We start from the raw sequence: 16,262 nt of genomic DNA, 5'->3' as shown, positions 1-16,262 counted from the left end.
CTCCCTCCGTTTCTGGTTCCCGGGTCCCCCCCCGCTCGCCTCCGAGCGCCGTCCCCCGGGGTTACGGCTTCCGTCCTCCTCCGATCTTGGCTTCCCCAGCATAAGTCCCCGGTGTGCCGGTCTTTCTCCTCTCCATCGTCTGGTGTCCCCTCGGCCTCCTTTGAGCACGGACCCCAGCGTGACGATTTCTCTCCTCTCTTGTCTCCCTGATCCCCCATATCCCCCCTCGCCCTTCCCCTGCGCACAACCCTCCGGAATCACGACCTCTCTCCTCTCTCCGTTCGGTCCCGTTCCACCCCCTTCGCCCACCTCCAAGGATGATCCCCTGTACCACTGTCCTCTCTCCTTTCCACTCTCTTGTCTGGTCCTCTGATTCCCCCGCCACGATCCCTGATGTAACACCCTCTCTCCTCTCTCCATCTGGTAACTGCCTCCCCTCCACCCTCCTCCGGGCACGATCCTCAGCGCCCCGGCCACCCTCCTCTCGCTGTCTGGTCCCGTTTCTTCGCTTCACCCCCCTCCACCCCCTCTCCAAAGACAATCCTCGGCGTGAATGTCCTCTCTCCTTTCTCCTCCCTTGTCTGGTCCTCTGTTTTTCTCCACACAATCCCCAGTGTCCTCTGTCTGGTCCCGTTTCCCGCTTCACCCTCCTCAAGGACAATCCCTGGTGTAAATATCCTCTCTCCTTTCTCTCCTCGGCCTGGGCCCGTTTCCCTCCACACAATCCCCAGTGTCCCGCCCTCTCTCCTCTGCTCTGTCTGGTCCCTCTTCCCCCTCTTTTCCCTCATCCGAGCACAGTCCCCGGGGTAACGGCCTCTCTCCTATCTTCTCTGTCCGGTCCCGTTTCCCCCCTTCACCCTTTGTTCATTCGGTCGTATATACTGAGCGCTTTCTGTGTGCAGAGAAGTGTACTAAGCGCTCGGAAAGTACAGTTGAGCAATAAAGAGAGACAATCCCTGCCCACACCGGGCTTACAGCGTAGAATGGGGGAGACAGACATCAAAACAGGTTAACAGGCATCGAGATAAGTAAATAGAATTATAGATCTATGCGCATCAAAACCAGTAAGTAGGCATTACTATAAATAAATAGAATTATAGATACGTACATCTCTACACAAGTGCTGTGGGGGTGGGAGGGGAGGTAGAGTAAAGGGAGCGAGTCGGGGTGACGGGGAGGGGAAGGGGAGCTGAGGAAAAGGGCGGTTTAGTCTGGGAAGGCCTCTTGGAGGAGGTGAGCCTTCAGTAAGGACCCTTCTCCAAGGACAATCCCTCATGTAAGATGTCCTCTTTTCCTCTCCCTCGTCTGGCCCTCTCTTTCCCTCCACACAATCTCCAGTGTCCCAGCTTCTCTCCTCTCCCCTCTGTCTCATCCCGTTTTCCCCCTTCTCCCTCCTCCAACGACGATCCCTGGCATAAATATCCTCTCTCCTTTCCTCTCCACAGCCCGGACCTCTGTTTCCCTCCCCACACTCCCCAGTGTCCCGGCCTCTCTCCTCTCCTCTCCCTGTCTGATCCCGTTTCCCCCCCTCGCCCTCCTCCAAGGACGGCGCCCGGTGTCCCGGGCTCTCTGTGAGATCCCCTGCCTCCCCCCCGGAGCCCCACCGCCACGGTCACGGCCTTCTCTCCTCTCCTCTCTCCTCTCTCCGTCCGGTCCCGCTGCAGGTCGGCCTGAACGTGCTGGTGGAGAGGGCCAACAAGTTCACTCCCGCCACCCGCCTCCTCATCCAGAGGTTCGTGCCGTTCCCTGCCGTAGGTAAGGCCCGGGGCTGGGCCCGGGACCCCGGGGCTGGACAGGGTGGGCTCCAGGGTGGGGATGGGGAGTGGGCTCTCGCCGCCTTAGGTGTCCCCTTCCCGGCCGCGTCCCCCCGCCTCAAATCCGCCGGGATGCCGGGGGGTGGCCCCCAGCGGCCTCTCCCCGCTCCCCACCTCCTCTCCACCCGAGGATTTGGTTCTCCCAAGCGCCGGGAGGCAGATGAACTCCTGAGGTCTAATCAACGGAGCCGGCCAACCCGACCCCCGATAATTGCCGTAGCAACCCCACACGTTTAATGAAGGCCGCGGATGCTTCCGAGAGGCCCGTTAAAGGAATAGCTCTTTAGGCCCGGCCTCGTCGGAAGGAGGGAGGGAGAGAGGCAGCGCGGATTGTGCCTCACCCGCTCAGCGGAGCGAATTCGATCCCGCTCGGAAAGGCCGGGGGGATGTGACTTGGAGTCGGAGGGGGATCTAGCCGAGAGGAGGGAGCAGATTGAAAGCCTGTTCGAAGAGGGGAGGCGTTTCAGCTCTCTCCCCCCACCCCGCTGAGAGGCCGGGGTGAGAGGGGCCGGAGCTCCCCCACAGCCTAGATCTTGAGTGGGACATAGAGGTAGGGGGGCCGGGGGGACCACCCCGCCGTCCTCAGGGCTTCTGGCACTTGAGCACCGCTTTCCACTTGCTGTGTGGCCTTGGCCTCCTCACTAAACCTCTCTGAGGGCGGAATGTGGGCAAGGGAGACCCTCAGGGGTCCTGGCAGCTGAACGCAGCCTCCCACTCGCCCTGTGACCTCGGCCACCTCTCTGGGCCTCGCCGTCTCCCGCGTCACGGTGCTCGCGGCCTCCTCCGTGGCCCGGCCCGAGGAGGGCAAGCCCGACGCAGAGTGATGAGACAGAGCCTCGCAGCGGCGAGGTGCTGAGGGTCGTCCGATGGCTTTTGCGGAGACCCGTTGTGTTTCCCTTGTCTTTCCCCCTCATCCAGCCGCTCGGGGGCTCGACTCCCGAGGGGCTGTTCTTTCCTCAACCCCGGAAGGCCCTCCCCAACCTTCACCGTGTCGGTCAGCAGGGCTACAAGCCGGTCCTTTGTGCCGGGAGTAGATGAAGGGGCTCCTGTGCAAGGGGCTCCACCCGGGGATCCCGCTGGTTTCGTTTCCCACAGCAGGACATCGCTATCTCCCACTGGGCCTGTGCCCCCCTCTGACCCTTGTTTGCCACTCCTTGGGCCTGGCCGCCGTCCTTCGTCCCCCGGGGGATTCCATTCTGGGTGGCAGAGCCCCCGGTGCCGGAATTATTAGTATTATTGTCGTTAGTCTGGTCCAAACCCGCTGCGCCCAGGGGAGCCGGGCCACTGGGAATTCCTTCCCGCTTCACGGTGGTTGCACAGGACTCCCATCGCAGTGTTCCCGGAAGGCTGGGTGAGGGCACGCCGAGCCGCATGCTGGCCGGGTCAAGCGGGGGCGAAGCCGGGGTGATGTGGTGCAGACTGATCCCCGGGCGATCCCTTTGCTGCTCACCCCAAATCACTGGAGACTGTATAGGGTGGGGGAGGGAGAGGAGGCATGACCCTCGAGCTAGCTCTGCATCCACCCCGACGCTTTGTACAGTGCGTGGCACGTAGTAAGTGCTTAACAGATACCAGAATTAGTAGGTTAGTGTGGTCCGGACTTGCTTCTCCTCCGCAGCAGGGCCGAGAGCTCGGGGAAGATATTATCTGTTGGTCCTCCCTGCCTGCCTCCCCTGCTGTACTTATTATTATTATTCCTACTATTAATAATTTGTTAAGCACTTCCTATGTGCCTGGCACTGTTCTAAACGCCGGCATAGATTACAAGCTAATCAGGTTGGAACCAGTCCCCGTCCCACATGGGGTTCACAGTCTTAATCCCCATTTTACAGATGAGGGAACTGGGGTACAGAGAAATGAAGTGACTTGCTCCAGGTCACCGGGCAGAGCCGGGATTAGAACCCGGGTCCTTCGGGTCCCGGGCCCGGTCTTTGTCCGCTAGGCCACCCTGCTTTGCTTTGGGGGAAGACGCCCACTGGACACGGGCAAGGTGCGGTTGTGTTTATATGGCCTCGAGTTTGCTTGTTCTAATTCTTGGATCCTCATCGTCAACATCATCGATGTATTTATCGAGCGCTTACTGTGTGCAGAGCACTGTACTGAGCACCTGGGAGAGTAGAATACAGCAGAGTTGGTAGGCGCGGTCCCTGCCCACGGTGAGGTTACGCTCTGGGGGGGAGAGATGTTAATAGAAGTAAATAATTTATAACGTATAATTAATACCTCTGTACGTAAGTGATGTGGGACTGAGGATGGGGCAGATAGCAGATGCCCGAAGGGTGCGACTCGAAGCTCATGGATGATGCAGAAAGGAGAGGGAGCTGGAGAAAAGAGGAGGAGGAAATCAGGGAAGGCTTCTTGGAATCGTATTTATTGAGCGCTCAGTGTGCACAGAACACCGTCCAGCGCACCTGGGCAGGTACATTCCCGGCCTACGGTAAGCATAAATAATGCTTCGAAGGTGGGGAGAGTGGTGGTTTTGGCATATGCGGGGGAGGAGGAGGGAGTTCCAGACCTGGGTTCTAATCCTGACTCCTCCACTAGTCTACTGTGCGACCCTGGGCGAGTCACTTGAGTTGGCTGTTCCTCGTTCCCTCACCTGGAAAGTGGGGATTAAGATGGTGAGCCTCACGTGGGACGTGGACTGTGTCCAACCCGATTAACTCGGATCCCCCCCAGCGCTTAGTACAGTGCCCGGCACCCAGTTGGCGCTTAACGAGTCCCGCGGAAGAAAAAGACCGAGCCCAGCCGCAGGGATTTATCTCCCTCCCCGAACGGTCCCCGATTCTCAGGTTGAGCCCGGCCTAGCGTAGGGACGGGTTTGGAAGATCTCGGTGATGGGAGGTTTCTGTTTTCAAATCGAGGTGTCAGAAGGGGGAGCGAGAGGAAGCCACGAGCAGAATTGATTGGGGACCCATAATTAATTTGTTTAGCCCTTAATTAATTCTCCCGTCCTTTTTTATTTGTGTGCTGTCACGCCTAATTGTGCAGAGCCATGAGGACCGCTCCGGCTAATTGCTGTTTTTGCCGTTTGAAAGGTGGAACTTATTGGCTTCGAGACCTGGGCAGACGGTTTAATTAAAGGTCACTGCCTGCCAGGGTAGAAGGGGAAGGGAAGAAAAGGATTTGCCTTCCGGTATCTTGGCGGGCTCTTGAGGGAAGACATCTGAGATAACCGTGATCCTCCCCCCTCCCCGGGCGGTACCCTGGATTCCCGGGACACCCGGTACCCCCAGACCCCTCCCTGCCAGCCTTCTCTATAGGTCCCCATCCCTTCCCAAAGGGTAGAGAAACACGGGCCTGACTGTCCCCGTCTCACAGACGGGTGTTGGTTGGGGCCCAGAGAGGTGACGTGACCCGCCCAGGGCCACACAGCGGACAAGCGGCGGAGCCGGGATTAGAACCCACAGCCTTCTGATTCCCAGTCCCGGGCTCTACCGGAAAGAGCCCGGGCTTGGGCGTCGGAGGTCATGGGTTCTAATCCCCGCTCCCCCGCTTGTCAGCTCTGATTTTGGGCAAGTCACTCCACTTCTCTGTGCGTCAGTTACCTCATCTGTAAAATGGGGGTGAAGACTGGGAGCCCTACGAGGGACAACCTGATGACCTCGTATCTCCCCCAGCGCTTAGGACGGTGCTTGGCACATGGTAAGCGCTTAACAAGTGCCAACGTTATTATTATTATTATTCGCCATGCCGCTTCTCCAGTCTTCTCAAGGGCAAGGATCAGTGTTCAGTCGATCGATCGGTCAATCAATGGTATATATCGAGTGTCTGCTGCGGGTAGGACACTGTACACAGCAACTGGGAGAGTACAGTACAGTACAGTTCATTCATCCAATCGTATTTATTGAGCACATACTGTGTGCAGAGCACAGTACTGAGCCCTTGGGATGTACAGTTTTGCAACAGAGATAATCCTCGCCCACAACGGGCTCACAGTCTTACAAAATAAGTAAACGGGCATCAGTAGCATCATTATTAATAAATAGAATTACAGCGATCTATACATCATTAATAAAAAATGAATAGGATTATAATGATGAGTCTATACAGATATATACGAGTGCTGTGGGGCGGGGACGGGGGGTTGAGCAAAGGGAGGGAGTCGGGGTGACGGGGAGGGGAGGAAGGGCGGAGGGAAAGGGAGGGCTCAGTCTGGGAAGGCCTCCTGGAGGAGGGGAGCTCTCGGTAGGGCTTGATACGGGGGAAGAGAGTTAGTTTGGCGGAGGGGAGGGGGGAGGGCGTTCCGGGACAGCGGGAGGACGTGGGCCTGGGGTGGACGGCGGGCCGGGCGAGAAGGAGGCCCAGGGTGGAGGCGAGCGGCGGCAGAGGAGCGGAGTGCGCGGCCTGGGCCGGAGGAGGAGAGAAGAAGGGAGGGGAGGTAGGAGGGGGCGAGGGGATGGACCGTTTGGAAGTCAAGAGTGATGAGTTTTTGTTTGATGCGAAGGTGGATGGGCAACCAGTGGAGGCTTTTGAGGAGGGGGGTGACATGCCCAGAGCCTTTCTGCAGAAAGAGAATCCAGGCAGCAGAGCGAAGTCGAGACCGAAGCGGGGAGAGACAGGAGGATGGGAGATCAGAGAGGAGGCCGATGCAATAATCCAGTCGGCATAAGATGAGAGACGGTGCTAACGTGGTAGAGGTTTCAATGGAGAGGAGTGCAGTGGATAGAACCTGGGCCTGGGAGTCAGAAGGACCTGGATTCTAATCCTGATTCGGCCACTTGTCTGCCGGGTGACCTTGGGCAAGTCACTTCACTCCCCTGTGTCTCGGTCACCTCGTCTGTAAAATGGGGATTAAGACTGTGACCCCCTTGTGGGCCATGGACTGAGTCCTACCTGATTAGCTTGGGTCTACCCCAGCGCTTAGACCCGGGTGCTCGTCCCGGGTCTGTCTCTTCCCTGCCGCGTGGGCTTGGGACTTTCCGAGTCACCTGACTTTCGGAGCTCAGTTTCCTCATCTGTAAAACGGGCATTGTGTAAGTAGTTAATGAATATCGTCATCGCATTAGAAGGAGCACGGCACGGTGGATAGAGCACGGGCCTGGGAGTCAGAAGGCCATGGGTTCCAATTCCAGCTCTGCCACTCGTTTGCCGTGTGACCTTAGGCAAGTCACGTCACTTCTCCGGGCCTCAGTTACCTCATCTGTAGAACGGGGATTGAAACCGTGAGCCCCACGGGGGACGGGGACTGCGTCCAACCCGATTTGCTTCGTATCCACCCCAGCGCGTAGTACGGTGCCCGGCGCCTAGTAAGCCCTTAACAGATACCCCGATTATTATTATTATTATTATTTCCAACAGTATTTGTGGAGCACCGACTCTGGGCAGAGTGCTGAACTGAGCACCTGCCCTGTGCGGAGCACCGTGCCGGGCTCCGGGGAGCAGCCCGAAGACACGGATGGCACGATCCTTGCCTTTAAGGAGTCCCGGCCTAATGCCGTCCCGACCGGAAGTTGGGAGCTGGACCCCTTCTCTTGCCGAAACGTGCTGTGACGATACCCGGCAAGCGCTCAGTAAATACCACCCGATTTGATGGATCCCCCCTTTCGTGGGGAAACCCTGTGGCCCACAGACCCAGATCCTGACTGATTCCTCGGGGCACCGAGCCTGGCGGAGCGTCTCATGCCCACGGGAAGGCCTCTCCCCCGGTGGAGGCGGGCAAGGGGGGCTTCCGAACCCGCGTTCTGCTCCACCACCGGAGTCCACCCTCTCTCCCGTTCCCCAAACCCGTGTTTTTTCCATGCTGGAGAGAAAGCAGCATGTGTTGACACTAATCAGCTTCACAGCAGAGAATTCATTGCTACCGGGTTCTCACGACTCTCTCTCTCTCTCTGTCTCTCTCTCTCACACACACAGACAGACACACACACGCTCTCACTCACACCCCCCAAAATTAAACATTCATTATCCGACATTAATTGACATCAATTAGCAAATATTAAAACTTTAAACGCCACTTCTCCAGGCAGGCGAAAGCTGCAGAGCGCGCTCTGGAGGCGTGGGCGACAGAGTCGGGGTTACCCCCGCCCTGAATCTCAGACCGGGGCGGAAGAGCCCAGCCCGGCGCCCCCGCCCAGCCCGGTGACCCCGGACTAGGTAAGGGGTTTGGCCTAGTGGGAAAGCCCGGGCCTGGGAGTCAGAGGACCCGGGTTCAAATCCCAGCTCTGCGGATCGCTTGCTGTGTGACCTTGGGCGAGTCACTCCATTCAGTCGTATTTATTGAGCGCTTGGCAGAGTGCAAGGTAACAGTGAACAGACACGCTCCCTGCCTACATCGAGCTTCTGTGGCTCAGTTTCCTCATCTGTCACGTGGGGGTTCGATACCTGTTCTCCCTCCTGCTTAGACTCTAAGCCCCACGTGCGACCTGATTATCTTGTATCTACCCCGGCACTTAGTACAGTGCTTGATACCTAGTAAGCACTTAACAGATACCGCAGTTATTATTACTCTCATTCGATGCGGCTACAGAGCGGGTAGCTGGATCTCCCAGCCAATTTTCCAAAAAGGGGGTCCCAGTCCCCCGCCCCCCCCCCGGCATCTGCCTTGTGCCATTTAGGGTGTCCCTTGGGGAGTAAAACCACCAAATCCAGGGGTCCCAGCTCTGAATCCATGTCCAAGTGGCTGAGATGATTGCCCCCACCTCCCTCTATATCCCTAAAACCCTCTCCTGGAAGGGCCCGGGACTCCGGGTCACGCTGGCCTGGAACTCCCTCCTTCCTCCTATCTGACAGACAATGACTCTCCCCGCCTTCAAAGCCTTATCGAAGACCCACCTCCTCCGAGAATCCTTCCCTGTCTCCCAGTCCCTTCTGCGTCCCCCTTTCTTGCTCCCTTTATTCACCCAGCCCCACAGCACTTCTGTCCACATCGTAATTTATCTTAATGTCGGTCTCCCCCTCTAGACGGTAAGCTCATCGCGAGCAGGGAAGGCATCTGTTATTTTGCCGTGTTGTACTCTCCCAAGCACTTAGACCAGTGCTCTTCACACAATAAGTGCTGAGTAGATACAGATGATTGATTGATTGATTAATTGGGATGGGCCCCGGGAGCGCTCCCAGTTTTGCTAACTTGGTCATTCATTCAGCCATATTTATTGAGCGCTTACTGTGTGCAGAGCACCGTACTAAGCATTTGGGAAAGTACAATACAACCATAAACAGTGACATTCCCTGCCCACAATGAGCTCACACGCCAGAGTAGGGGAGACAGACATCAATTACAAATAAATAAAATGACAGGTATACACATAAGTGCTTTGAGGCTGGGAGCGGGGAAGAGCAAAGAGAGCAAGTCAGGACGATGCAGAAGGGAGTGGGAGATGAGGAAAAGTGGGGCTTAGTCTGGGAAGGCCTCTTGGAGGAGATGGGCCTTCGATAAGCGTTTGAGGCTGGGGAGAGCGGTTGTCGGATTAGAGGAGGGAGGGCGTTCCAGGTCAGAGGTGGGACGTAGGCTGGGAGTCGGCGGAGAGACGGGCGAGATGGAGGCCTGGTGAGAAGGTCAGCTCCAGAGGAGCAAAGTGTGCGGGCTGGGTTGTGGAAAGAGAGAAGGGAGGTGAGGTAGGAAGGGGCAAGGTGGTGGACCGCTTTACAGCCAATGGAGAGGAGCTTCTGTTTAATATGGAGGTGGATGGGCATCCACTGGAGTTTTGGGAGGAGCGGGGTGACATGTCCAGAACGTTTTTGTGGGAAAACGATCCGGGCAGCAGAGTGAAGTAGGGACTGGAGTGGGGAGAGACGGGAGGCCGGGAGGTCAGCAAGGAGGCCGACGCGGTCATCCAGGCGGGAGAGGATGAGCGATTGTATTAATGTGGTGGAAATATGGACGGAGAGGGAAAGGGCGGATTTTAGCGATGTGGTGAAGGTGGGACCGACAGGATTTGGTGACGGATCGAATATGTGGGTTGAATGAGAGACGGGAGTGGAGGATAATGCCAAGATTCCGGGCATGTGAGTCAGGAAGGATGGTGGGACGGGACGGGAAGGACAGGGTTTGGGTGGGAAGATAAGGAGCTCCGTTTCGGGCACGTTAACGGGAGGTGACGGGAGGACATTCAAGTAGGAGGAGATGGTCCCTCGGAGCCCCCACAGTTAGGTCCCTAGGGGTGTATGATCGTGGGATGGGAGACCTGCCCTTCTGAGGTGAGGGTCTCAAGGTCAGAGGGCTCCATCCCTCGAGGCTGCAGACCTTCCCTCTAACGTCTGGATATTGAGGAGATCCTCCTCTCTGTGGAACGCGTGAGGGGTACCGCGAGGGCTTTTATTCCGCTCTCTCGGCCTCTGGGGATCGGAAAAAGCCTCTAGGCCGCTCTGATTTGCGGGGAGCAAGGGAGAGCGTTTTAGGGGGCGGGGGCTTAGCCTGCCTTCCCCCCTCTGCCTCAGGCTGTTACCTCTGTCTCTGTTTCCCCTCGCTTCCCCGCCTCAACAGCAAGTGCCAATATCTGCAACGTGGTGCTGATGAGGCATACAGAGCTGGAGGAAGGGATCGACGTCCTAGATGGAGACGGGAACCTCGTCGGCTCTTCCAGAATCGCGGCCAAGCACGTGCGTCCCGGGTGGCGGCGGGGTGGGGGGTCGTGGGGGTGGGGAAGGAGCCAGGGCGGGGAGGACCAGGTTTGCGGCACGGTCTAATGGAGAGGGCCCGGGCCTTGGGAGTCAGAGGACGTGGGTTCCAATCCCAGCCCTGCCCCGTGTCTGGGCAAGTCGCTTCGCTTTTCTGGGCCTCAGTGACCTCATCTGTAAAATGGGGGTTGAAACTGTGAGCTCCACAGACGGGCGCCCGTCTGCCTCGGCTGGCTGGGTGTTTCCCTGCCCGGACCCCCAACGTCAGGCACTATTGAGCGCCCGTGGACTAACAGAGAGACGCTCGGAAGCATTCGATTTCTTCTCCCGTTCCCCAGCGTTTAGTCCAGGGCGGGAACGCGAGAGCCGGGTTAGGGTGCTTCTTTTTGTGGGGACGGTCTATTGGAGCTGTGATCCCCGCCAAACCCCTTCCTCCGAGCCAGATTTCACGGTTGGGGCCGGGGGCGCCCAGGGGCGGAGGAGGCCGGTCCGTTGGCCAGCCGCGGTTTCGGCGGGGCGGGGTCCTCAGCGGCGGTCTCGGTCTCCCCGGCCAGCGGGGGCGGGACGGGCTGAGGGCTTCCGTTGGGCTTCGCAGGCGCTGATGGAGACGGCCCTGACCCGCGTGGTCCTACCGATGCCTATCCTGGTTCTACCTCCGATCATCATGACCGCCCTGGAAAAGTAAGTGGGAGCCGGGGGCGGGCCCGGGGGGTGGGGGAAGGCAGTGGGAGCCCCTGGGGGGGCGGGGAGGAGGAGGAGGGCGGCAGGGGGGAATGAAGGGGAAACCCCAGATTGACAAACGAGAGAGCAGCGATCAGTCACCCCGCAACCAACTGCCGGCCCAAAGCCCGACGCCCGGCCCTGCGAACGCCATGCGTACGTTCATTCGTTCGTCCGGCGCATTCGATCGTGTTTATTGAGCGCTTACCGCGTGCAGAGCACCGTACTGGGGGAGGACAGACAGACACATTCCCTGCCTGCGACAAGCTTACAGTCCGGGGGACAGAAGTGTACACCGTACTTGTAAAGCAGCACCCGGGGTTTCGGCCGTTCGCGGCTGATTTTCGGTTTGGTGGTGGTGCTGGCGACCTCAGTTAAGGCAGCGTGCCGGCGGGAACGCTACACACTGCTTGGGATCCACTTAACGAATAGTACAGTTATTATCGTTATTATTAAGTGCTTTCTACGTGCCAGGCACTGTACTAGTCGCTGGGGTGGATATGAGGAAATCAGATCGGTGACGGTCCCTGTCCCACGTGGGGCTCGCAGTCTTCATCCCCGTTTTCCAGACGAGGGTAACTGAGGTACAGAGAAGGGCAGGGACTTACCCAAGGCCACCCAGCAGAAAAGTGGCCGAGCTGGGATTAGAACCCATGACCTTCTGACTCCCAGGCCCGTGCGCTGTCCACTATGCCACGCTGCTTCTCTCCGTCTCCGCTCCTCGGGGCGCAGGCGGTCCGGGCTTCTCCACAATTTTCCTCACCGTGACAAAGGAGCCTCCATTTTCTCCTGGGTCTGTGGGTGTGAAGTTATTTCCGTGTCTCTCACCCAGAGAAGCAGGATGGCCTAGCGGATAGAGCCCGGGCCCGGGAGTCAGAAGGTCAGGGGTTCTGATCCCGGCTCCGCCACTTGGCTGAATGACCCTGGGCAAGTCACTTCGCTTCTCTGGGCCTCAGTGACCTCATCTGGAAAATGGGGATTAAGACTGCGAGCCCGATGAGGAACAGGGACCACATCCAACCCGATTTGTTCATATTCCCCTCCCAGCTCTTGGTATAGTGCCTGGCACATAGCGCTTAACAAATACCACAGTTATTACCATTGTTCCCCCTCCCCTTTTATCTATCGCATTTGGAAAGAAGTGACTAGTCCAGGATTATTCTAACTTCCATTCATTCATTCACGTATCGACTGCTTACTGCGTGCAAAGCACTGTACTGAGCGGTTGGGAGAGAACAGTACTACAAGAAACAGACACGTTCCCTGCCCACGGCGAGCTTACGATCTAGAGAGGAGGACAGACATTAATGGAAATAAATAAATGACGGATACGGACATTAGAGCTGTGGGGCCGGGAGCGGGGAACGAATCAAGGGGGGACGTCGGGGCGACGCAGAAGGGAGTGGGAGAAGAGGAAAGGAGGGCTTAGTCAGGGAAGGCCTCTCGGAGGAGATGGGCTTTCAATAAGGCACACCCGCTGCCTCAGATGCCTTGCAGATAAGCAGGTCACGCTTCCCAGCCCAGCGGATGTTTTCACCAGCCAGGACCTCCCTCAGGATTCCAGAAGCGTCAGGGTCTCCCGAGACCTCGGCTTCTCCCTGGCCCTCAGTTACATGGCCGCACAGCAGCTTTCTAACAATATAACCGTGGCATTTGTTAAGCGCTTACTATGTGCCGGGCACCGTACCGAGCCCCGGGGCGGATACCAGCAAATCGGCTCGGGCACGGTCCCCGTCCCGCACGGGGCTCGCCATCCCGATCCCCGTTTTCCAGATGAGGTAACTGAGGCCCGGAGAGGCAAAGTGACCCGCCCGAGGCCACACGGCAAACGAGTGGCGGAGCCGTGACCTTCTGACTCCCAGGCCCGGGCTCTATCCTCTCTCCCATGCTGCTTTCTAGAGTTGAATCCTGAGAGGCGGATGCCGAACTTGGGCCGTGAACACCAGCGGTTTTTTCCCCAATCCCATCCCAGCCCTGATGATTCGGACTCTACCCCAACTCCAAGCTGCCCCAACCCCAGTTCCAGCTGGAACTCCGAACTCACCCGACACCTGGCCTTTTCCCCAGCCCCCGGTCAATCAGTCATTTAGCATACGCAGAGCGCTGTACTAAACACTTGGGTGAGAACAGTATAACAGAGTTGACGGACACGTTCCCTGCCCACGGTGAGCTTAGGGTCTACAGTCTAGAAACCCCCTTCACCTCAGGATTACCGTCACCCTCCCCCCGCCATGGCCCGAGGCACCACCTCAGTCTTGTACGACCTGCTGTTTTGATTTTTTAACGGTACTGGTTAAGCGCTTGCCAGGTGCCGGGCACTGTACTAAGCGCCGCAGTGGAGACGGACTAATCAGGTTGGACGCCGTCCCTGTCCTTCGTGGGGCTCCCAGTCTTCATCCCCGTTGTACAGATGAGGGAACCGAGGCCCAGAGAGGTGACGTGACTGGACCTAGGTCACACAGCGGACACGCGGCGGAGCGGGGATTAGGGAAACGGCGTGGCTCAGTGGATGGAGCACGGGCCGGGGAGTCATAAGCGCTTCACCAACAGTGAAATAATTACTATTGTTAGAACCCAGGTCCTCTGACACCCAGGCCTGTGCTCTTTCCGCTGAAAAGAAAGAGGCCACGCCGCTTCTATTTTGTGCCTTGTGATTCATATCCACCCCGGCTGGAGCAGGGAATCTAGAGAGGCCAAAGCAGAGCTCTCCATGGGCCAGGCCCCAGGGGCTTCGAGGGGGAGTCGGACACCGCCCCCGCCCCTACCGTGCCGGTGCTGGGGAGGACGCTATTTCCTCAGTTTCCCCGATGCCCACTCAGCCCGCGGATTGAACGAACCGTTTTCATCCACGGACAGTTGGCGTTTGGGGGCCGAGCCCTCCTGGTCCCTCTCACCGCCCCCAGTTTGGGCACCTCGTTTGCGGGGCAAGAGGGGTCTGCGAGGGACCGGGATGCACGGGGCAGGATGGGCACGGGGGCTTCGGCCTCCCTGGGGAGCCGGGCCGCTCCCGGGCCAGATCCGCCAGGTCTTCCATCTCTCCCGGGCGGTCCCCACGGCTCTCCATCTGCCTGTTTCCACTCCTCCAGCTGCCCTGCTCCTCTCTCTTGCCATTTTTTTTTTTTTTTTGCAGACACTCCTGGCTTCCCTCCCCTCCTGCTGGGTATTTTGGGTCCGGGGTCTGAGCCCGAAGCCTCGAAACCCACCTCCAGGATTCCCCCAGCCCAGACCGAAGCCCCCAGAGACAGCCCCTTGAGGGATGCAGGGGGGCGTCGGATATCTGGGGGTACATCTTGGCCTCCCACTCGCCCCCACGGGGCGACCTTAAGTGCGGGAGGCTCGGAGCGGCTCGGGGGTGACTCGGCGCAGCCGGGGGTGGGAGCCGGGGGAGGCGCGCCCCGGTGTAGATGTGGGAAAATGAGGCCGGAGCCGAGGCGGAGAGGCCGAGAGGACGGGGGCCCGGGGGGAAGCGGAGAAGCCGAGATGACGATGATAATAACTGTGGTATTCGTTAAGCGCTTTCCAGCCGCCGTACTCAGCCCTGGGGTGGATAACAAGCCAAGCGAGTTGAGCGCAATCCCTGTCCCACGTGGGGCTCACCGTTTCGATCCCCGTTTTGCGGCTGAGGCCGCCGAGGCCCGGAGGAGCGACTTGCCCAAGGTCACACAGCAGACAAGCGGCGGGGCCGGGATTAGAACCCGAGCTGGTGGGAGCGTGTCTTGGCGGAACCAGAACAACCGAGTCTCAGCCCGGAGAGAGAAGAGAGGAGACAGGCCGGGTGTCCTGACCCTAAGAGGAGCCTGGGGCTGGGGGAGGAGGAGGAAAGGGGGTCCAGGTTCCCACCTTTTGAGCTCCCCTTAGACTGTCGGCTCACTGTGGGCAGGGAGAGTGTCTGCTTGTTGTCGTACTCTCCCAAGCGCTTAGCACAGTGTTCGGCACACGGTAAGCGCTCAATAAATCCGACCGAAGGATAGCCCCGGGAATCGGTCAAAGCAGCAAGCGGAGGAGCTCAGGAAATCTAGCGGAGGTTTGCCCGGGCGGGGCAGGCGGATTGGGAGGCTGGAGGGCCGGGGAAGCAGCCTGGCCTCGTGGCTAGAGCACAGGCTTGGGAGTCAGAGGTCATGGGTTCTAATCCCGGATCCGCCGCTCGTCAGCTGTGTGTCCTTGGGCAAATCGCTGCTCTGTGCCTCAGTGACCTCATCTGTAAAATGGGGATGAAGACTGTGAGCCCCACGCGGGACAACCTGATCACCTTCTATCTGATCACCTGGCACAGAGAGGTGAAGTGACTTGCCCGAAGTCGCCCAGCTGACAAGCGGCGGAGCCGGGATTCGAACCCGTGACCTCTGCCTCCCAAGCCCGGGCTCTAGCCACTGAGCCCCGCTGCTTCTCTGAGAGGGGCTCAGACAGTGGAAAGAGCCCGGGCTTGGGAGTCAGAGGTCATGGGTTCGAATTCAGGCTCCGCCACTTGGCAGCTGTGTGACTGTGGGCGAGTCACAGGTCTCCCCCGAATAGACTGTAAGCCCATCAGTGGGCAGGGATTGTCTCTATCTGTTGCCGAATTGTCCATTCCAAGCGCTTAGTACAGTGCTCTGCACATAGTAAGCGCTCAATAAATACTATTGAATGAACTTCTCTGTGCCTCAGTGACTTCATCTGTCAAAGGGGAATGAAGACTGTGAGCCTCACGAGGGACAACCCGATGACCCGGTATCTGCCCCAGCGCTTAGAACAGTGCTCTGCACACAGTAAGCGCTTAACAGATACCAACATTATTATTACCTTGACACAGCCAGCAGGGTGAGGGAAAGCGAGAGTCAGGAACAGATGGAATCTAACTGGGGGAGACAGGACACACACGCAGGCACAGACGTTCGCACTCTCTCTCTCATTCGATAGTATTTATTGAGCGCTTCCTATGTGCAGAGCACTGTACTAAGCGCTTGGAATGGACAAATGGGCAACAGATAGAGACAGTTCCTGCCCATTGACGGGCTTACAGTCTAATCTCTCTCCTGGGCACCGGGGGGAAGGGGGCGTAGGGAGGAGGAGACACAGTCCCTACCCTCGAGGGGCTGCCGGCCTAATGGGGGAGGCGGGGCAAACGACCAGAACATCCTCTCCCCCCGTAACGTCCGTAAGTCTAATCGGGTGAATATTTGTATCGACGTC

At 58.3% G+C, this 16,262-nt stretch overlaps 1 protein-coding gene across 5 annotated transcripts in view; it reads left to right on the top strand.

Annotated features, from left to right (window-relative positions):
* The window catches only part of SFXN5 (sideroflexin 5), an 82,338-nt gene that overhangs the window by 40,242 nt on the left and 25,834 nt on the right, over window positions 1–16,262 (top strand). For 2 of the 5 annotated variants that reach the window (XM_029046483.2, XM_029046484.2), the window contains exons 10-12: window positions 1,665–1,755; window positions 10,240–10,355; window positions 10,969–11,054. In XM_029046483.2, the coding sequence (XP_028902316.1) occupies window positions 1,665–1,755; window positions 10,240–10,355; window positions 10,969–11,054 (293 nt within the window). The remainder of the gene's footprint in view (window positions 1–1,664; window positions 1,756–10,239; window positions 10,356–10,968; window positions 11,055–16,262) is intronic. The other 3 variants (XM_029046485.2, XM_039914650.1, XM_029046486.2) reach the window with 3 other exon arrangements.

The sequence above is a fragment of the Ornithorhynchus anatinus genome, chromosome 18, assembly GCF_004115215.2.
Source record: "Ornithorhynchus anatinus isolate Pmale09 chromosome 18, mOrnAna1.pri.v4, whole genome shotgun sequence".
Taxonomy (NCBI): domain Eukaryota; kingdom Metazoa; phylum Chordata; class Mammalia; order Monotremata; family Ornithorhynchidae; genus Ornithorhynchus; species Ornithorhynchus anatinus.
Note: the sequence above shows the minus strand (reverse complement) of the source record. Positions and strands in the feature narration are given on the sequence as shown.